This window comes from Hylobates moloch, unplaced genomic scaffold, assembly GCF_009828535.3.
Source record: "Hylobates moloch isolate HMO894 unplaced genomic scaffold, HMol_V3 SCAFFOLD_12, whole genome shotgun sequence".
Lineage (NCBI taxonomy): Eukaryota > Metazoa > Chordata > Mammalia > Primates > Hylobatidae > Hylobates > Hylobates moloch.
This window is the reverse complement of record NW_026652287.1, coordinates 15,278,638-15,301,947: the sequence shown is the minus strand read 5'-3', so window position 1 is coordinate 15,301,947 and position 23,310 is coordinate 15,278,638. Positions and strand designations below refer to the sequence as shown.

General features: G+C 44.5%; 1 protein-coding gene across 3 annotated transcripts in view; it reads right to left on the bottom strand.

Annotated features, from left to right (window-relative positions):
- KSR2 (kinase suppressor of ras 2) overlaps positions 1–23,310 on the bottom strand; it is a 526,910-nt gene that overhangs the window by 128,383 nt on the left and 375,217 nt on the right. For all 3 annotated transcript variants that reach the window (XM_058425819.1, XM_058425817.1, XM_058425818.1), the window contains one exon: positions 178–247. In XM_058425819.1, coding sequence (XP_058281802.1) covers positions 178–247 — 70 coding nt within the window. The remainder of the gene's footprint in view (positions 1–177; positions 248–23,310) is intronic.

Below are 23,310 nucleotides of genomic sequence, written 5' to 3'. Positions count from 1 at the left end.
GTCTCAGTCCCCTGGTTGCCACTTTAAAGTTTAGCCTAGCAGAAGAGAAAGGGACATGGTGATGTAGGTGCTGGAGCTCAATAGCCCAGCCTTCTCTCACCCCAGGGCAGCGGCCAGAGCCCCCATCCCTCACAGGGCTGGGAAGTAGGCACCGGTGCACACAGGAATCCAGCCTACCTGTGCTTGATGGAGTTGCCGAGATCTCTGCGAGGGATCTGCGGGGACCAGCGTGGCACTGACAGTGTGTCTACAGAGAGAAGAGAACAGCCTGTTACACAGAGGGTCAGAGACTGGGGTGGGCTCTGGCAAGCCTTGGAAGGAAAAGGGGGGCTCATCACCCTCAGGAAGGACACCAGTTGCCATCACTTGCTAAACCAAAGCCAAGTGGAACACTGGTTTAGCTTGTCACCTCAACTGACGTGAGGTCCCCTGGGCAGGGCTGCCAGGGGATGCCTTAAATGAAGCCAGCTGTGGAATGAATAAAAGTGAGCATCACTTCCATTTACGGAGTGCTCGGTGTGTGCCAAGCATGTGCTAAGTGATTCACATGCCTTAGCTTGCTACATTCTCAAAACAACCCCAAGAATAGGGGTTGCTGGCGTCCTCACCTTACAGAAGAAAAAACTGAGGCTTGGAGAGGGGAAGTCACTTGCTCTAGGTCATATACCTCAGAGGCTGCACAGCAGCTGTGATTTTGGGTTTGAGGAACCTGAAATGAACATGTGCCCTTGCATGAAAGTTAGAGTGCAGTGGATTCCCAGTGCCAGCCATGCAAGTGATGCTTTTCTCATTTCTGCCATGCCTCTGTACAACTGCCAAGTTATTTATTTAACAATTTAGGCTGACTCCAATTTTTTTTGTCTAAGTACACTCATTTTAAAAGCAAACCCTATGTGGAAAGCCATATCAATTTCTGTATATTATAGATAATTACTTTAATAATGTCCAACCATGTACCACCTAAAGTTATGCCAGAGTAAGTAGGTGGATGGATGAGTGGATAGATGGGCAGGATGGATAGGATGGATGGATAGGCAGGTGGGTGAGTAGATGGATGGATATGTGAGTGGGTAAGTGGATGGATGCATGGATAGATGGATAGACAGGTGGGTAGATGGAGAGGTAGGTGGGTGAGTGGATTAAAGGATGGATAGGTGGGTGGGTAAGTGGGTGGATGGATGAATAGATGGATAGATGGGTGGGTGGATGGATAGATGGATGGATGGATGGGTGGGCGAGTGGATGGATGGATGGATGGGCGAGTGGATGGATGGATGGATAAGTGGGTGGGTAAGTAGGTGGATGGATGAATAGATGGATAGATGGATGGGCGGGTGAGTGAGTGGATGGATGGATGGATGGATGGACGGACGGACGGATGGGTGGATGGATGGACATATGGGTGAATGGAAAGATGGGAAGGTGAGTGGATAGACAGGTGGGTGGGTGGATGCATGATGAATGGGAATGAAGAAGAAACAAAAAAGTGACTTCAGATGAGATGCCTGTCCCCATCTGGTCTTTTCTTTCATCCCTTAGGCTAAATCTCAGCAAACTGTACTATCACTCCATTGCAGACTGAGTTCTGGTTCTCCCGCAGACCCTGTGCACCAGGTCCCACCTCCACCCTACTGCCCATTGCCCACACCATCCTCCCGGCAGAGCTTGCAGGGCTTCACAGAGAGCTGTGAAACAACGGCAACAAGGAACTAGTCCTGCCTGTGGAATCTCCACCGGACAAAGAGAGAAGAAGCAAGTGCTTGACCCTACACGCCAGTTCTCATTTCTCAGGCCAGATGGATGGAGCCAGCTCCCTGTTTTTGGAGCTGCAAATGCATGCTTCGTTTTTCACAGCAATTGTTATGGAGTGGCTCTCTCTTTGGGGAGCCGGGCATGTCAGAACCCATCACAGAGCATTTAACCCCCAACCTACTCGCTCCTCTATTCTGTCTAATGACACCGTTGGCAGCCGTCTGAAAGCTGTTTCCAGAAATCCCAATTCTGCCCTTGTAAAGCTGGGATCCCTTATGAGACAGCTAATGATTTTCCAAGCCCCAAAGGGCAGAGAAAACCTAAGAGGGAGACAGCATGATTTATCAATCACAATTATAGCCTGTGGGATTCCTTTAGTTTAACTAAAAACTAAATGTCATCAACCTCAAGCACATTTTACTACTTGTTTCCATTTCTGAGGGAAATAGAAAAGACAAGAGAAAAAGAAATTTTTTAAGACAGCATTCTTTCCATTCCTATCTCTTTTGGGGACTGAAGTGAGATGTGGGAGGAGGGATTCCACCCATTAACTCCTTAAGGTGCTTTCTCCAGTGCGAGGGGTGGATGGGAATGGGAGGACGGCGCTGGAGAGGAAGGGTTAGCGTCCTCACAAGGAAATCTACAAAACTAGGAGTGCTAAATGGGTTTCATTTCAGGGGCCACTAGTAGTGGCTGCCCAAAGAAGTGTGTTAAAATGGATTCTGAGGCTCAACAGGAAAGGGCACTGAAACCGATTAGCAATGTCTGCCACGGGTGAAGAATAAGATTGTACCAACAGGTCCACATATATTTTCCACCTCTGCAAGAGCAGGAACCACATCTCATCTTTCCATCACCACCTCAAAGAGTAGTGCCTGAAACAAAGTACTTAATACATGTTTGCTGAATCCAAGATTATTATAATAGAAACACCGAGTTTATTGATTACTCAACAGGTGCTGGGCATTATGCTATGCATTTTATACCTGGAAGCTATTCCTCTGTGTGGTCAGGCTATCATTATTTCCATTGTGCAAAGGAAAACAAAAGGAGCTCAGAGAAGTGCAGTGACTTGCTAAAGGCCACACAGCCAGGCACCTGCAGATTCTCAATGAATAACTCTGCAATTGTTTGAAAGTCTTCCAGGAGCCCCTGCACCCCCGTTCTCAACCAGAGGAGTGCTTTTCCCCCTAGGGGATATCTGGCAATGTCTGGGGACATTTTTGGTTGCCACACTGTGTGTGTCTGTGTGTGTGTGTGTGTGTGTGTGTGTGTGTGTGTGTGTGTTACCAGCATCTGGTGGGGAGAGAACAGGGATACTGTGTAACATCTTATAATGCACAGGGCAGACTCCCATAATAAAGAATTAAACAGCCCAAAATGTCAATAGCACCAAGGTAGAGAATTCCTGATCTAGATGTTTCTCTGCTTCTCTAGCCAACTCCCTCCCTTACTACCACCCCTCCAGCAAAAATCCCCCAGATGGTGCTTCTGAGGCTCAACTCAGCAGAGAACAAATCCTCTTTTATTGTAAGCACATCTCACTATCAGGTTCATAGCCTAGTTATTCAGTTATTCTCAATTATAGCTCCTTTTCAAAAAATAGATGTAATTAAGTTTAGTAGTTTGGTCTCATTTCCCAATATCTGGTTGAAGGAGTGAATTCTGTCAATTACATTAAGCAGCTGCAGCATCATTAGTCTCAAGCAATAACAACCTCCACACGGCTTCCTACGTGGGCGTGAAGATTTGAACTTTGAGATCCTCTCTTTGCTTTCTTCATTTGGATTTTATTAAACTTGCCAATGCAAACCTTAAAGCAATGGAAAACTGTTGAAAGGGAAGGGGAAAAAATATATGAAAATCCAGGCCTTATCATAACAGAGAAGGCAAACAACATTTACAGCAATTAAACCGATACAGAAACTTCTGCTTAACAATCAAAGCACCTATTAAGATGTCTCCATAGCTGAACAAAAGCTTCTTTTCTACTCTAATTTTCTGATAAGTCATGCAGACACAGAGGCAGAATTTTGTGCATCCCTGGCCTACGGTCTCAGGTGTAGAATAACAGACATTTTTCCGTAGACATTTTCATTTCTAGTGCACAGAAAGAGAGAAGTGGAAGGAGGGAGGATTCTTCTCCCCTTGCACAGGTCTAGCTGTTGATGTCTTCTGAGAAATGCATCTGCCCAGAAGGGGCTTTGCACAGAAGAGGGAAAAGCCAGGAGCCCTGGTCTTTGGAATCACCTTAGCAGTCAGAGGGACAAACAGAAGGCCCAACAGAAGGAACCAACATTAACAAAGCATCCACACTACACACAACTTCTTGATGAAAAGTCAGGCTCTGACCTGGTGAATTTGAAAGCTCCCTGATGGATGAGCTAGGCACGGGAAAAATACGTGAGGATATACACAGAGACACAGGTAAAAATGGGTGATGATGAAGGAAAGGAAGAGGAGGAGAAGAAAGAAGAAAATAAGAAATAAGAAAAATATGGCCAGGTGCGGTGACTCACACCTGTAATCACAATACTTTGGGAGGCCAAGGCGGGTGGATCACCTGAAGTCAGGAGTTCGAGACCAGCTTGGCCAACATGGTGAAACCCTGTCTCTACTAAAAATGCAAAAAATTATTTTTGTATATGGCGGGCACCTGTAATCCCAGCTACTCAGGACGCTGAGGCAGGAGAATCACTTGAACCTGGGAGGCGGAGGTTACAGTGAGCCAAGGTCGTGCCAATGCACTCCAGCCTGGGCAACAAGAGCCAAACTCCGAAAAAAAAAAAAAGAAGAAAGAAAGAAAAGAAAAAAGAAAGAAAGAAAGAAAAATAATAGTAGATCTGCTGTCTGTTGTGTTACCGTGTGCCAAGCACTACTGTCAAACAGACCTTTGACATATATTATCCCATTAATACAAACATACAGAGTATACACACACGTGGCATATCAGCCATGATCATTAGTGCCATTTCAACAAGCAAATTAAAAAGTTATCCCGACTGCCCAAGGTAAATGCAAGTAAATGCCAGAACAGGGATTTTTAATTGAGCTGTGGCTCAATTAATGGAAGTAAATTTCATCTCCCTTTCACAGATGGGAATATTGAGGCTTAGAAGCAATATGCAATTGTCTAGAGCTGATAAGTGACTGAGTTGGGATTTAAACTGAAGACAGAAACAAACTGGATGCTTTTAGTCCAGACTTCCCTCCAACACCCTGCTCAATCCATCCTATACTGCCAAGGCCTCCTACCTACCTCTGTCTGGGAAGGACCAAGGAGGCCTGGGAAGTGATGTAATAGCATAATGCTCCTCTCCCACCCAAAAGATGCCCATGTCCTAATCCCTGGAACCTGGGAGTATGTTATCTCATCCAGCAAAAAGAGATGCTGAAGACGTGATCAAGTTAAGGATCTTGAGATGGAGAAGTTACCCTGGATTATGTGGGTGGGCCCAATGCCACCATAGGGCCCTTATAAGATGGAGGGAGGAGGGTGAGAGTCAGAGGTCAGAGAAGTGGACGTGACAATGAAAGCCGAGGTCAGAGGGATGCAACTGCTGGTTTTGAAGGAGGAGGGGGGACAGCAGCCAAGGCACACAGCTAGAAAAGGCGAGAATGGATTCTCCCCTAGAGCTTCCAGAAGGAACCAGCTCTGCCGACACCCTGATCTTAATCCCATTGGCATCCATTTCGGACTTCTGACCTCCAGAACTGTAAGATAATAAATCTGTGTTGTTTTCAGCTGCTGAGTTGGTGGCCGTTTGTCACAGCAGCCATGGGAAACTGACACAGCACCTATCTTGTTCCAGGCATGGTTTCAAGGGGATATGGTGAACAAGATAACCATGTTTTCCAAGTTTAGAGTCTACAGGGGGAAATCAGAAAGTAAATGAGCCAAGAAATAAGAGTCCATGAGGAAAATGAAACAGTACCGACGCTGGGGTTGTTTTAAGGCAATGGGAGCCCCCATGTGCCTTAGAATGGAAGAAGCAGGACACTGTGCTGGGCAGTATGGATTTATGAGCTCCCTCTGGCGGTCGAGGGGAAAATAGCCTGCCAGGCCGTAACTGGAAAAAACAGGGAGGGCCTCCTCACCTCCCTGTCCCTGCATCAATGCTCCATCACCCCAACGCCTACCCAGGTCCAACGCTACAGCCCTAACCCCGACAAGACCATTCCTTCCCAAGGTCATTCTCCCAGCCCAGGCCTTTCCCACTGGAGCTGTCATGATCCCACCCACAGCCTATCATAAAAAATGCACATCCAATCACTCCTCAATGTCCCCGGGAAAAGCAAAGGGGGTGTACTCATTGGCCCCACAGCCTGTATTATTTTTCAGAAGCTAACAGAGTATTTTTACTCCCTTGGCCGTAAAGAAGAGCTTTGTTCCAAACCTACCAACTTGTAACACTGGAATATCTGCTGTGGCATAGACTGATCTTAGAGGACGGTTCCTGAAGAAATTTTCATGGGATTTGCATTCCCAAACCCAAGCAGGGGAGGCTAAAAAGGTAGCCATGGGAAGAAGGCAAAGCCAATTTTTAAAAATTATTCTTTGCAATTTATCTGCTATGGGGACAAACGATACTAGGCTGGGAGCTTTGGGGGTTTGGGCCTGGGTCTCATCTGTCACTGTATCCCCAAGTGTCGAGCTCAGGATCTGCTCAAAGAATATTAAATGCGTGTTTAATGGACAAATGAATGAATGAACAAATGAATGGACCAATAGTCAAGTCCTGGCTGAACCTGGTGTTTTTCTGGTTAATGAGAAACTTACATGGCCCTGGGAGATCTTAGAGATAACTTTATCAGACTCAGAGCAAATCTGAACTTATTTCTCCTCAAAATACTCTGTACGGTAGGGAAGAAAGTACACATTATAACTATTTCACAGACGGCAAATTGAGGTAGATGTGGGATGTGACCTGCTGTGTGTCTTTGGGCAAGTGACAACCCCATGAGCTTCAGTGTTATCAGGCAAAAACTGTGAATAAATATCAGTGCCCACTGTACCTCATTGTGTTGTTTGAAGACTAAGTGGGATAATGCACACAGAGTATTCTGGGCATGAGAGCAATGATCAGACATACTTATTGTATGTATCTTGCAGCTATGTCTTCATTTAATCCACACAATCTTATGAGTTTGTATCCCCAGTTTACAGATAACGAAAGTAAGGATAACTAAATTGTTCAAAGTCATATAGCTAAAGTTCACCAAATATCATGAACTCTAGAGTTGAACCCAGTTTCCTATAAAATTAAAGCCTTCTATCCAGCTCCATACCATGTCCCCTTCTGAGATAAATGTAAAAATTATCTTAAAAGCCATGCCAGTCTAGAGTTGAAAAGGACCACAAGAAATAGTTTGCTGCAGTCTTTGAATCTCTAAACCCTGTTGGATAAATAAGGAGCTACTCTACCCTAAATGTTTCCATGGAGATAAAGACCTCTGAGCACATAATATTATTAAAAATAATAGCTAACTTTTATCAAGTACTTACTACACAGTGGGACCTAGATTATGTGATTTAGATGTATTATTTCACTTAGTCTCCATAATTCCCTTTTAGGTGCTAAAGCTCAGGTTTGAACCCAAGAGCTCATCCTCAGAAATACCACAAAGGAACTGGAAGTTCCAAACTGCCCTTAAGCTTCCAGCCCAGGGACATGACAGACTGAGTGAGAACTCAGCAGAGGTGTTGCATTCAAATCAACTAGCAAATTCATTGAGCCTAAAGGTAACTGAAACTAATAAAACTTAGATCATTAAACTTTTCTTTGGAGTCACAGGCCAGTCACCAGCTAAAATCCCACTGATTTATCCAAGGCGCCAACCAATCCTAGACTAAAGCTGCTCATGATATCATTCACATAGCAGAGGATAACTCTATTTGCTTTAATATCCAACTCAAATACATCAGATCTGAAAGTATTTTAATTATGTGCAGTTTCTAAAGGTTACAGCTCCATGTTGCTTCAGGGCCAAGCGTTTCTTCATGGAGTTGGACACAATTTTCTCCCTGAAATAATGACAACTCACCTCCCAAGATTCAAACATCATCATCTGGGGCCCTTGATGGCTGTGGAGGCTTCCATGGAACCCCTTCGCACTGGTGAGTGCATAGACCAGGGTGGGCTTTGGTTTCATGTCATCAGGGAAGAAATAAGGCAGAAGGGACTGACAGTGATAAGAGATGCTAGGGGTGAGCAAGGATTCTCGATGGAAGGGATCATATACAGGGATTTCACAGAAGTTTCCTGGGGCCCCTATGACACTGAGATAAAACAATGGGCAATGGCTAAGCTATTGAGACTATGGCCTCAGTTCCTGTCCATTGCAGGAATGCAAGTATTAGGGTCAACACAATCCATGCATGTGTGGAGTTTAAGTTAGAGACAAGACCTTGAGTGTGGACCTCCTCTGGAGACAGAGTAGCATACTTTATTTCTGAACAGGAAGGGCCTCAGGGGCAATCAGCTTGCCCAGTGGAGTGTGGGAGAGAGAGCATGGGACTTTGACGTGAGCACACCCGTGACAAACACCAGCTCTGCCACTTACGAGCTATGGGATCTTGGTACTTTTACTTTTCTGGGGCTCAATTTCTCCTATAAAAAAGAGGTCATTGTATCTCCCTCATAAGATTGGTAGGAGGATTAAGTGGGGTGATATAATTGGAACAGTGCTCTGCCGAGTGCCTGATGTAGTATTGTTATTATTGTTTTTGTGATTGTCATCATCACTCTGCCTCTTGAATTTAACACACCAGTTAGAACATGACAAAGCTCTGTATGGACCATGACTTAGAGCCAGAGCTGGCAAACTTGACCCTCAGGCCAAATTCAACTCATTGTCTAATTTTATAAAGTTTGATTGGCACACAGTCACACCCACTCATTGACATACTGTCTATGACAACAGGAGTAGTTGTAACAGAGACAGTATGGTCCACCAAACAAAAAATAATTATTACCTGTCCCTTTAAAGAAAAAGTGTGCCAAGTCCTGATTTAGAGCTGTGAAATTCATTTTCTTGGCTAATCAGCAGAAAGATTTTTTCCATGGAGCCAGAAGACCAGGGTTCAAGATCCCCTTCTGCCACTTACATGGTAGGAATCCTTGTCTCCAAGCCAAAATATATATAACCACTTGGTGTCACCCCACTGCCCACTTAATCCTAGCACGCTGTGAGGTGAGTTGTTTTGATCCCCGTTTTGCAGAAGAGAAGAGCTAGACAAGGAGGACTTGCATGCAGCCCAGTCAAGATGATAGCCCAAGACTGTGTTCTTTCAACCCCTCACTGTCTCTTGGTAGAATAATCCATGAGGGGGCAATGTCTCTACATGCAACTTCTGAAATCTGGGTCAACTCATGTGGGCAGAGGAAAAGAAAAATTAACTCTCTCCTCTCACTGCTTCTGTCTGGATTAAAGAATTTGATTTTCTAGTTGTCACTCTATCAAAGCAGAGAGAAGACCTGGAGGAGTCTTCCTCCAGGGGAAGGAACATGCTGATCCCAGGCAGAAGAGGAAGAAATGCCCCATGAATCTGATAAAGCAGCATGACATAGCTGAGACCTGGGGGAGTCTTCTCTCTAAGTTACAATTGGAGGCAGTGGTGGTGGTCACGGATGAGATAGAGATAGAAGATGCCCTGCTAGGAGTGTCTCCAGGTAGCAGCTGATATTGGTAGGACCAGTGAGTGGTGAGGGCACTGCACCAATGGCAGCAAAGCAGATGAAGGGCTGGTATGTGGGGGCTAGAGGTAAGACATTGGAGAGGATGTGAGGGATGACATCACAGGAAAGGTGTCATCACCACTCTCCTCCATCACCCATTCCACCTGGTCCCACCCCCGCTTAAAAAAAAAAAAAATGATGCAGTGGCTCACGTCTGTAATCCCAGCATTTTGAGAGCCAGAGGTGGGCGGATTGCTTGAGGTCAGGAGTTCAGGACCAGCCTCACCAACATGGCGAAACTCCATCTCTACTAAAAAAGAATACAAAAGTTAGCTGGGCGTGGTGGCTTATGCCTGTAATCCCAGCTACTTGGGAGGCTGAGGCATGAGAATCGCTGGAACTCAGGAGGTGGAGGTTGCAGTGAGCTGAGATTGTGCCACTGGACTCCAGCCTGGGCAACAGAGTGAGATTCTGTTCCAAAAAAAAAAAAAAAAAAGGTTATACTAAACTAGAAACACCTTCAGGATCTAGTGAGGATATATGAATGTATTTATTCTAATATTCACATATTCACCCTCAGAATCACTTTCCCCCCAACTTTTTTTTTTTTTTTAGATGGAGTCTCACTCTTTCACCCAGGCTGGAGTGCAATGGAGCAATCTCCACTCACTGCAACCTCCACCTCCCAGGTTCAAGTGATTCTCCTGCCTCAGCCTCCTTAGTAGCTGGGATTACAGGTGCCCACCACCACGTCTGGCTTTTTAGTAGAGACAGGGTTTCACCATGTTGGCCAGACTGGTCTCTAACTCCTGACCTCAGGTGATCCTCCCGCCTCGGCCTCCCACAGTGCTGGGATCACAGGTGTGAGCCACCGTGCCCGGCCCACTTCCCCTTTTTGAAAAGACCACCACCACCTCATGTCTGAGTCCTGGCAGGTAACCGTCAAGCTGGGATCCCCTTAATTTGCACTAAATCAAATGTGTGGACAGTGATAACATCCCTCCCTCTCCCAATGAGAAATGCAAATCCTAGAGTCATCACCTGTGATTTATTTCAGCCTTTCTCAGATGGCCTCAATTAAGTTTCATTGCCGGTAAAGAAAGAAAAGATGGCTGAGGCATTTAATTACAGTTTCATAATGTGCTCACTGCTGAATTTATTAAAGTGCATCAGGGATTTTTAACCTTGTAACCAAACAATGGGAGACCTGGGTGCCACAGGAGTAATTATCTTCCTTGTGGGGATGATAGATGGAGAACCCAAGACGTTAACAGTAGGTTGGGCAGGCATGCAAGGGGCGTGGGGATACTGGTGGCCAATCAGGGGGTGGAGCACAAGACATCATCCCATGGATCAGAGAGGGGAGTGTCATTAATTATCAATCTTCATTTGAATCTAAAGATGAGACATGTTTGAAAACTTATCTTTCTTCCCTCTCCTGGCCCCACCCCCAAACCTTCCCTTCGAATTTTCCCCTTGATATAATTTTACCGCTATGGTCTGGAAAGAGGAGGGGACCATGGTCTGGAAAGAGGAGAGCAGCCCTGAGAATGTGCGGAGGCAGCTTGGAGACCTGGAGAAGCATGGGGCCTGGTTAGCCATGCAGAGCCATCTCAACCCACACAGATACAGGACTGTCTCCTTGACCCAAAGGAAAGTGCTAATTGAAAGAAACTGGCTTCCCCTGCCTGGCTCAGGCTTAAATGAGGACAAAACAAGAGTTGACAGAGGCCCCATACTGCCATCACTGCAAATGTCCCTGTGAAGGGAGAAAAACAGCCAGCGCTGTGCTCCATCAATTTCCATTGTAAATGGCCTCACGTTGAAATAAACCAAAAAAAACAGCAGTAGCTTGACAGGTGTGGGGTTGGGGGAGACGGGAGACACGCAGACCACAGCCTGGAATCTGCAAGTTGGGCTTGACATTTGGACCCAGAAACTGGTCAAGACTTGTTTGTGGATTGCATGTTCCCAAATCCAGGCAACTGGGGGGACGCAAACCCCCTCTTTTGCCTGAGTTGGAATGGGCAAAATGGAATTAATTTACAGATGCAGGCCTGAGTCAGAATTCTAGCTCCGTGCTTGTGTGTCCTATCATCTGATTCTTTCCCTCTGTGCATCTCCTCCTCTGTAAAATGGGGGCAATGAAATCCATCTTGCAGGGTTTACCTGAGGATCAGATACTGGGAAATGAAGCAGGTACCTGGCAATGGTAGGTGTGCATTAAGAGGCAGATGGCCCCTAGAGCAATTCAGCTGCTTGTTTTTAGCTTTTCTTAGCTGTCTTTCTTCCTGGCTGGAGAAGACAAAATAAGGGAAGAGACTCTTTTGGGAAGGAAGCCATGACTGTAGAGAGAAGCTGCAGTGAGTTATGCAGAGGACAGAACTGTCTAGGTCCTTCTGACCATTTATTCCCCTTCTATCATCCTGTTCTCAGAGCGTGTCCACAGCCCTTGCCTGCCTGGGTGTGATGGATGGGTCTTAAGTTCCTCACACACTACATCATCAATTACTTACATATTTATCACCTTGAACTGAGTTTATGGATCTTAAATCAGAGCCATTCGGAGTTGTCTGAGCTAAAATTCTCCCCTGATGGAAATATGATGTTTCTCATTATGTAGCCACCCTCTAGTTAATGTTCAGTGGAAGTTAATTGTCCGGAGAACAAAGGGCTGCTGGGACGTTCCCCCTCCAGAACCATTCTGTGGAATTTACTGCCTGGATGGACTGCTCGGGGACAGACCAGACAAGCTTGTTGCCAAAGACCCCAGCCAGGCTTTCAGAAACCCAAGACACCAGGCATCGTGGGGCTCTGAACTTCAGGCAATAGATTGCCTCTCTCTCAGTTTCCTGAGACTTAAAGTGCCATCCGAAGAGATGTCACGCTGTCTGTAGTTTGCAGACATGGTGGGGACAGCCTCGTGATAAATAATATACAAGTTCAAGACTGGGTGTCCATATTCCAAAGCCAATCTTTCTGAAGCACCCCCAAGTGAGGCCAGGAAGCCTGCTGAGGTGACAGGGTTGTGACAGGTGCTGATTGCATCCCTGAAAGTGAGACCTCTGGAGCAGGATACCTCTGCTGCAACAGGGCTACGGTTTATCAGTGAGAGGTGTTATCAGTAGAGGGAGGATACAGAGAGTCCCCATACCCCCAAGAACTTGGAGATAAGGAAGGAATTCCCCCCCAACAAGAGTTAAACCAGCCCAACCCCTAACACATAAACAAAGTTAACCTGGAGCAACAGTTCTCAATCGTGAGCACTGTTGACCCCTAGGGGACATTTGGCAATGTGTGCAGACATTTTTGGTTGTTACAATTTGAGGGGGAGGAGTGGTACTGGTATCTACTGGGTAGAGACCAGGGATGCTACAAACAAACAGAACAGCTTCCTCCAACAAAACATTGTCCAGCTCCAAATGTCAATAGTGCCTAACTGGAAATCCCTGCCCGGAAAGACAGGAAGGGACCTAGATCTCCATAGCCTGACACAATCCATTAAATGCATGGACGGTTCTAAAAACAGGCTCAGTCACCGTCAAAGGAGAGGCAGAGCCTGACCCTCCCAGCCCATCCAGGGGACAGAGCTCTTTGGCTCTGGACACATGCACAAGCTCATGAGCCCATTCCTCTTTCTTCAAAACACCTACCTAGACATCACCTCGCAGCCCAACACAGTGACAGGGCCTTCTCGCTATCGGGTCTCCTACAAAGAAGTTTATTTATTTACTTACTTACTTATTTTACATATTCTCCTGGGTATAAACAAATTTACACTAATTAATTCACACCAGTGCCACAGAGCCCTAAACATTGCTAGATCAAATTCTAATGTGACCATTTAAAAGCAGACAGTGCTCCACTGGGTTAATACATCATAATTAACTGACAGACAATACTTTGAAGACCACCTGATTAAAATCTCCTAGTAAGCCTGTCCTTCTTATCAATTACTTTTGAAGAAAGTAGCAGCAGCCTGATTTTCCACTGGGAAACTACCGTTCCAATGTCCCATAGCAGGCTGAGTCCTTTCCAGTCTCAGAAGAGGGAGTTTGACCAAGGCTTGGTAAGGCCACAGCATTCTGACCGCGGTGATTGGTTCAGGCAAAGACATAGGAACGAAGGGCTAACACATCATTTGAGCCCCTGGAGCTTCTCCAGTTACCCACCCACCCTCCCTTCCTGCCTTCCTTCCTTCCTTCTTTTTCCCTTCCCTCCCCTTCCCTCCACTCCTCTCCCCTCCCCTCTGTTCTCATGCTGCCAATAAAGACATATCTGAAACTGGGTAATTTATACAGAAAAAGAGGTTTGATGGACTCACAGTTCCACATGGCTGGGGAGGCCTCACAATCATGGCAGAAGGCAAAAGGCATGTCTTACATGGCAGCAGGCAAGACAGAATGTGTGTAGGCGAACTCCTCATTATAAAACCATCGGATCCCATGACTCTTATTCACTATCACAAGAACAGCAAGGGAATGATCTGCCCCCATGATTCAATCACCTCTCCCCAGGTCCCTCCCATGACACATGGGAATTATGGAAGCTACAATTCAAGATGAGATTTGGGTGGGGACACAGCCAAACCATATCACCAGGCATCTCACTCTGACAACCAATGGGTAGTGTCTGCCACTTCCCACCTGCCATAACGCACCAACGAACACCTACCCAGACATCGCCTCATAGTGAAACAGTGTCAGGACCTTTTCACTATTGGGTCTCCTACAAATGAGTCATTTATTTATTTATTTATTTATTTTACACATTCTCCTGGGTATAAACAAATTTACGTTAATTAACATCAGCGCAACAGAACCCAAAACATTGGTAGATCAAATTCTAATGTGGCAATTTAAAAATAGACAATGCTCCACTGGGTTTATGAATCATGATTAACTAAGAAACAATACTTTAAAGACCACATCATTAAAATCTCCTAGTAGGCATGTCCCTCTAATCAGTTACTGCTAAAATAAGGGTCATAACAGGAGGAAGAGCAAGCACCATGCTCACTATTGCTTTGATAAAGACCTGCATTACTGGACTGCTTTGACAAAGCACTGTGGTTCGCAGATAAACACTTCATATCTTCCCTTCAAGTTACTGAATCTTTCTTTTTCTGGAATGGTGATTTTAGCCTCTTCCATACACCGTTTTTGGGCTTAGATTTTTTTCTCCATAGCCAGTGCTGCCTCCTTTTTCTTTCCTACGTATCTCCCGTACAAGGGCATGGAAAACATCATCAATGTAGTGGTGGTATGCAGCAGATGTCTCAAACAAGAGACAGCTGAATTCTTGGGTCAAAGCCAATCCTTCTTCCTTGGTGACCTGAGGAGTTTATTTATAGAGTGGCTAATGACTTTAGTCACTGTGGTAGACTGAATAATGCCCCAGCCCCGCCAAAGATTGCAGATGCTAATCACTGGAATCAGTGACTGTTATTAGGTTCATGTGAAAGTAATGGCAAAAATCGCAATTACTTTCACACCAACATAATACTTTATATGGCAAAAGGGACTTTGAAGATGTGATTAAATAAAAGATCTTGTGATGGGGAATCCTCCTGGATTATCCAGGTAAGCCTGAGATACAATTATAAGGATCCTTATAAAAAAGAGGCAAGAGGATCAAAGGAAGAAGACGGTGATGTGGCCACAACAGGGAGGAAGGGAGAAAATGTGAGGCTAAACCATGCGCCAAGGAAGGAGCGCCGCCTCTGGAAGATGGGAAAGATGTAGAGGCTCATTCTTCCCGAGTGCCTCTGCAAAGAAGCTGCTGCCCTGCCAATACCCTGATTTCAGTCCCTGCAAGACTTGTTTTGGAATTACGACCTCCGGAATGATTAAAAAATATGTTTGTGTTGTTTTCAGCCACTGATTTTATGACAATTTGTTGCAGCAGCAATGGGAAACCAATGTAGCCATGTACTAAATATTCACCAGTTACTTTTGCATCAAGCTAATATTACTTTTGCACCAACCTAATACTTCCCAACTCTTTCAAATAACATGCATAAGTGGACATTTGTTTATCAAGCTCCTATTCCACGCCTGGTGTTCTATGTCCAGGATCCTCACAGCAACCTGAGGGTTCAGGACTATCTCCCATTTCACAGGAGAGAAAACCAACCGCAGATCAGAGAAGTTCAGGAACTTTCTCAACACAAGGAGGAGTGGGGAACTTCTCTTTTTTTATTTCAATATATTTTGGGGGACAGGTGGTTTTTGGTTACATGGATAAGTTCTTTAATGGTGATTTCTAGATTTTGGTGCACCCATCACCCAAGCAGTGGACATTGCACCCCACCTGTAGTCTTTTATCCCTCAGCCCCCTCCCATTCCCTCTGGGTCCCCAAAGTCCATTAGATCATTCTTATGCCTTTGCATCCCCATAGCTTAGATCCCACTTATAAGTGAGAAGATACAACATCTGGTTTTCCATTCCTGAGTCACTTCACTCAGAATAATGGTCTCCAACTCCATCCACGTTGCTGCAAATGCCATTATTTCATTACTTTTTATGGCTGAGTAGTATTCCATGGTGTATACATATATACCACATTTTCTTTATCCACTCGTTGATTGATGGGCATTTGGCTTGGTTTTGTATTTTTGCAATTGCGAATTGTGCTGCTATAAACATGCATCTGCAAATGTCTTTTTCGTATAATGCCTTCTCTAGTAGGATTGCTGGATCAAATGGTGGTTCTACTTTTAGTTCTTCAAGGAATCTCCATACTGTTTTCCATAGTGGTTGTACTAGTTTACATTCCCACCAGCAGTGCAGAAGTGTTCCTGCATTCATGCTGACATCTATTATTTTTTGATTTTTTGATAATGGCCATTCTTGCTGGAGTAAGGTGGTACTGCACTGTGGTTTTGATCTGCATTTCCCTGATCATTAGTGATGGTGAGCATTTTATCATATGTTTGCTGGCCATCTGTATATCTTATTTTGAGAACAGTATATTCATGTCCTTTGCAGAGGAGTAAGGAATTTCTTGCTACTTTCTTTTCAGGAATTTCCCACAGGAAAAAAAAAAAAAAAAAAGTCTGTTTATCCTGTATGTGACCTAGCAGCCTGAAGTGATGGGTCTGCCCTGGTAATATCTGTGAATAAGATTCAATATTCCATGAAAATCAAAACAAATGAAGTCCTCCCCCGATCTTTCCTGGAAATAAACAATTTAATCTACTAGGTCCACAAGGGAAGGCGCCACCAGAAAAAACCAAAGGCCTGCTCTCACCTGTAACAGTCATTTGCCAGTGTTTTAATTTACCTAGAAAATGATTTGGCCTCTCAGGCATCATGCTACCTGACTTCAAACTATACTACAAGGCTACAGTAACCAAAACAGCATGGTACTGGTACCACAACAGAGATATAGATCAATGGAACAGAACAGAGCCCTCAGAAATGATGCCGCATATTTACAACTATTTGATCTTTGACAAACCTGACAAAAACAAGAAATGGGGAAAGGATTCCCTATTTAATAAATGGTGCTGGGAAAACTGGCTAGCCATATGTAGAAAGCTGAAACTGGATCCCTTCCTTACACCTTATACAAAAATTAATTCAAGATGGATTAAAGACTTCAATGTTAGACCTAAAACCATTAAAATCCTACAAGAAAACCTAGGCAATACCATTCAGGCCATAGGCGTGGGCAAGGACTTCATGTCTAAAACACCAAAAGCAATGGCAACAAAAGCCAAAATTGACAAATGGGATCTCATTAAACTAAAGAGCTTCTGCACAGCAAAAGAAACCACCATCAGAGTGAACAGGCAACCTACAGAATGGGAGAAAATTTTTGCAACCTACTCATCTGACAAAGGGCTAATATCCAGAATCTACAATGAACTCAAACAAATTTACAAGAAAAAAACAAACAACCCCATCAAAAAGTGGGCAAAGGACATGAACAGACACTTCTCAAAAGAAGACATTTATGCAGCCAGAAAACACATGAAGAAATGCTCATCATCACTGGCCATCAGCGAAATGCAAATCGAAACCACAGTGAGATACCATCTCACACCAGTTAGAATGGCCATCATTAAAAAATCAGGAAACAACAGGTGCTGGAGAGGATGTGGAGAAATAGGAACACTTTTACACTGTTGGTGGGACTGTAAACTAGTTCAACCATTGTGGAAGTCAGTGTGGCGACTCCTCAGGGATCTAGAACTAGAAATACCATTTGACCCAGCCATCCCATTACTGGGTATATACCCAAAGGACTCTAAATCATGCTGCTATAAAGACACATGCACACGTATGTTTATTGCGGCACTATTCACAATAGCAAAGACTTGGAACCAACCCAAATGTCCAACAACAATAGACTGGATTAAGAAAATGTGGCACATATACACCATGGAATACTATGCAGCCATAAAAAATGATGAGTTCGTGTCCTTTGTAGGGACATGGATGAAACTGGAAAACATCATTCTCAGTAAACTATCGCAAGGACGAAAAACCAAACACCGCATGTTCTCACTCATAGGTGGGAATTGAACAATGAGAACTCATGGACACAGGAAGGGGAACATCACATTCCGGGTACTGTTGTGGGGTGGGGGGTGGGGGGGGCGGGGACAGCATTAGGAGATATACCTAATGCTAAATGACGAGCTAATGGGTGCAGGAAATCAACATGACACATGGATACATATGTAACAAACCTGCACATTGTGCACATGTACCCTAAAACCTAAAGTATAATAAAAGAAGTTAAATGATAAAAAAAAAAAAAGAAAAGAAAATGATTTGGCCTCTCAGACTGATAAGAGGCACTGATGTTGAGTGTTAGCTATTTGTATAATGGCAAAAACTGCAATAACTTGTGTGCCAACTTAATAATTTGACACTATTTCAAATGGGATGGAAACACGATAGGGATTGAGAAGCTGGACTCCAAAGTCAGTTGCACCTCAGCCATTTGATGAAACCCCCACCTGCAACTGCCTCTCTTGACCTTTTATAATGACTCCAGGTCACTGGTTCCCAAACTTCATGCATCAGAGTCCTGGGGGAAGGGTAGGTTGTTAAAACATCGATTGCTGGATTCCTCCCCCAGAGTTGCTGATTCAGTGAGACAAAGAATCTGCATTTCTAACAAGTTCTAGAAGATGAATGATACTAATGGCACTCCTCTTGGGACTGAACGTGGAGATCCACTGACCTAAATCAAGAATTTCCCAACCTCAGCAGTGTTGACATTTGGGGCTACTCCATTCTCTCTGGTGGGGGCTGTCCTGTGCATTGTAAGACAGTCAGCAGCATCCCTGGCCTCTTACCTACTAGATGCCAGAAGCACTGTCCTCCCTAAGCTGTGACCAGAAAAATATCTCTAAACATTTCCAAATGTCTCTGGGGGTGGAGAGGCAACATTTCCCCAGACTGAAAACCACTGCCCTAGATCAAACATATCAAGAATTCACAAGAAGGAGGGAGATCATTGAAGAAGACTCCAACATCTTAAAGCTCTTGACTGTATCGCCAACTATTTATTAAGCAGGTGGGTTGAACAGTGACCATGGTGGGGGAGACAATGGAAAGAGATGGGGAACAAGGAAATATCACAAAAGATCCCACCTAATATTGTTCAGACCTGGAGCAAGCCTGGGTACTACAATGCCTAAGCCTGTCACTCCTGTAGCCCTCCCAGGTCGGTCAAGCTGCCACAGGTTCTACCAGACAAATGGCTCATTGTCTTCTTTGAGTGACCTGCAAGTTCTCAGAGCAGCCACCACTCCCAGCTGTAGTGACTCAGCCTTGTACCTAAGGACAAAATGGCCAATCCTGGCTAATCACTGAGAAATGGGTCTGAGCCCAAAAAGGAACTCAGGGCCAATGCTCAAAGATGGTCTGATTGCAACTATCCAGGAGGAAAACAAATTCACAAAGCAGTCCCAGGTTGCCAGTTCTCAAAGTCAGCAAACCAAATCCTAACGTGCAATCTTCCCAGGTTTTTCAAAAGCCATGGGATTGATAGTCAGTGGGGAAAGGAAGGGGTGTCGAATCTGGGCCTGATGGATAGGTGCAGACGCAATCAGACGTGTTTTCAGAGCCACTGTGCTCTGACACCTGCCCCCATTCTCCACGGAGTTTGGCTCTGAATGTGTCCCTGGACCACGCCCTCCGTCTCCTTTACCTGGCGTTCCTATTCTTGTAGAAAGGAACACAGCCTAATGATGGATTTGTTCAATGTGATCATTCTCGCTTATGTACAAAACAAAGGCAGGATTGATGAACTCCTAAAGAAGCACATTCACAGGCCTGATCTATGCCTCTTACCTTGGAGCAGGCAGCAAGTACAGCCTCCAAGGGAATGTCAACATCTTTGCACTTTATCAATAGGACCATGATTCTCTAAAGGCTGAAAGGTGTTTTCATGGGTGAATGCTTAGAGCCAGCTCAGTGTTTTCCAAACCCCACTCAAAGCTTCCAGATGACTCTTTGTGCATCTGTTAGCTTCTTTCATCCCTAGATATCACTCTAGGGAGAGGGCAGGCAAAAGATGTTCTCTGTACTTGCAAGGAAGAAATGGTAAAGGCATGGGGGTCGAGCGGGGGCTGGGGACTCCTATGTTCTGGAAAGAGCGAGGTTACTGTCCTGAAGTTACATCTCAGCTTTGCCCCTGGATGAGTCTTTTGCCCCCTCTAAGACTGTTTACTTACTTATCTGCAGTATGAGAATTTAAGCAGCAACCCTGCCTGGTGGCTGTAGGATTACATAAGCATGTGGAGTCTAGTTGCTGGGGTTGGCATCCTAGTTCTGTTACTTGTCAGCTATAAAACTTTGGGCAAGTTCTTAAGTTCCTCATAGGATCAACCAAGTGCTTAGAACAGTGCCTAGCACTTAGTAGGTGCTTAGCTAATATTTCTCTCTCTCTGCTCATTTCTACTCAGCCTCCAAGTGCATCTGACAAGACATAAATTGTCTGTGCTTACTTGTTTAGAATCAAAGATCCCGGGGGGGTGGGGGGGTACCTAATTACTAGATTAAATAGTGTCCTTCCCCGAAATTTACATTCACCTGGAACCTCCAAATGTGACTTTATTTGGAAATAGGGTCTTTGCAGATGTAATCAAGTTAAGATGATACCATCCTGGGTTCGTGTGGGCCCTAATCCAAGACTTCTCAGCACAGGGGAAAATGGACACAGAGACCCGCACAGAGGGAAGAGGATGCAGCAACACAGACAGGGAGAACACTACGAGACCACGGAGGCAGAGACTGGAGTGATGCATCTACAAGCCAGCGAATGCCAAGGATGCTGGCCACCACCAGAAGCTGGAAGAGGCGAGGAAGGACCCTCCCCTAGAGCCTTTGGAGAGAGCATGGCCCTGCCCACATCTTGATTTTGGACTTCTAGCCTCCAGGACTGTGAAAGAATAAATGTTGTCCTAAGCCACCCAGTTTGCAGTACTTTTGGCATCAGTCCTAGGAGACCAACACACCTAATACCAAAGGCAGCCTGTTTGTCCAACTCTCTGCCTCCAGACAAGAGCCTGCCAACCTTCCAATCTCTCCAGAATTCCCACCTGACTTCCATCAACTGGCTGGGAAGGATCTAGAGCTAGGCCCAGCAAACATTTTCAGTACAGTACCAGATAGTAACTATTTTAGACTTTGCGGCCTAGACAGTCTCCATCCCAAATATTCAACTATGCTGTGATCACATGAAAGCAGCCATAGGCGGTATGCAAATGAATGAGCATGGCTGTTTTCCAATAAAACTGCATTTACGGCCACTAAAATTTAATTTCATGTAATGTTCACGTGTCATTAGATATTCTTTTGATTTTTTTTCCACTTACTTAAAAATGTAAAAACCTGCTCTTAACTTGTGGTCTGTATAAAAACAGGGAGTGGGCCAGGTTTTTTTTTTGTTTTTTCAATTGAAGCAAAATTCACATAAAATGAAATTAACCATTTAAAAGTGTATGATTCAGTTGCCTTTAATACATTCACAGTGGTGCACAAACATCACCTCTATATAGTTCCAAACTATTTCATCAGCCCTTAAGGAGACCCTGTACCCACTAAGTGATCACTCCTCATTCCTCCCACCCCAGCTTCTCCCAGTCCCTGGAATTACCAATCTGCCTCCTGTCTACATGGATTTTACTATTCAGGATATTTCATTTAAGTGGAATCATATAATATGAGGCATTTTGCATCTGACTTCTTTTACTAAGGATAGTATTTTTGAGGTTTATCGATGTTGTAACATGTATCAGTACTTGATTCCTTTTTATGGCTCAATAATATTTCATTGTGTGATACACATACCCACATAGCACCATTTGTTTATCCATTCATCTGTTGATGAACATTTGTGTTGTTTCTACCTTTTTGCTATTATAAATATGCTCCTATGAATATTTGCATATAGGTATTTGTTTGAAAACCTATTTCCCCAGAATTATGGCATTCTGGAGACTAGAAATGATTTGATGAAGCTTGCAGACCTCCCTTATTTGGAATCCCACTGGGCCTGAGCTCTTTTTCATTGCCAAAGCCCTGTTGCTAAAACTATATAGAAGTACCCTCCCTCTAGGCCCAGGAACTGTCTTGGAAAAGGTGGGTGTTGAGATTGTAAGGGCTGGTTTCAAGGGATAGAATTAGTTCAGTCAGCAAATCAAGGATAGGCACACAGATGCCTAAACAGCTGGCAAATTGAGGAACTTTGCTTCCTTGGACATTATGTGGCCTCTTTTCCATTCATCTCAATCATGGAAAAAGTCCTACTTTCCATAGAATTGAAAGAAAATTACCAAGAGGATATCAAGATACCTGGTGACAGAGCCTTCTGGGTATAGTTGTTCCAAGTTATGAGATTTATGCAAATAGAAATATGATAAGAAATTTTTCAGCCACCTTAGCACAAATTACTACAGTGACTTCAAAAAGCATTGTAGCACAACAAAAACCTCTAACTTCTTTACACAACAAAAGTCTCCAACCTCCTTAGCTTAAGTGATTTTAGCAAATGTTTTATATAGGTAATTGCTATAAGTCTAACCGAAACCAAGATTACAGTAGCTCTATGCACAGAATTTATAGATAAGTCAACTTTGTAACCTTGTTTTTGGCTTTGATTTTTGTCTCTTACATTGCCGAAAACGTTTTCAGAGTTGATGAGTGCTTGCCCACCGCCCTTCCTGTCTGGCCTGGAATGTTTAAATCGGCTGTCAGTCTTTTGGCTCTAAATCCGTTGGTCATAGGGGACCCACAAAGGGCCAGGAAGGATCCAGGGCAGGCAGCCACACCACCCCAGCAATGATATGGGATGAAATAGAAGTTTAGCCATCAATGCTGCCTCTGGCAAAACTTGGCCAAAAGGGGCAAAATGAGAAATAAAAACAAAATTCTAACCCTCTCCAAAACCAACTGAACAGACTCCCTCTTGACCAAGGGGACCCCAAAAAAACCTTGAAAACTGAGTTCTCAGCCAGGACAGGATGGGAGGTCAGACACGCCTCATTAAAACTCCTGCCTTGCTAACTGTCTTAGGCTTTCTTCCCTAAGGGCTAAACAGAAACCAGCCCTTTCAACAGACTCCACTGCTGATATCAACCATCTGGCTGCTACCCCCTCCTTTTGCAATTTCAACAAAGCAACCAACCAGCATTTCTTCCTGAAAAGAGATCACCAACCATGGAGTGGTTCTGCCTGGTCTATGGAGAATGCACATTGGGGTTTCCATGTCTTCTGCTTCACTTACTGACATCAGAGGGCCAAAAACTCTACCTTCAGATCAAACACTGCCATTTTTTTGACATGGGACCCTTGAAGGGGCATGCGGCTCAACTGCACATGTGCACAGTTCTCCTTTCATAAACATTCATGACTC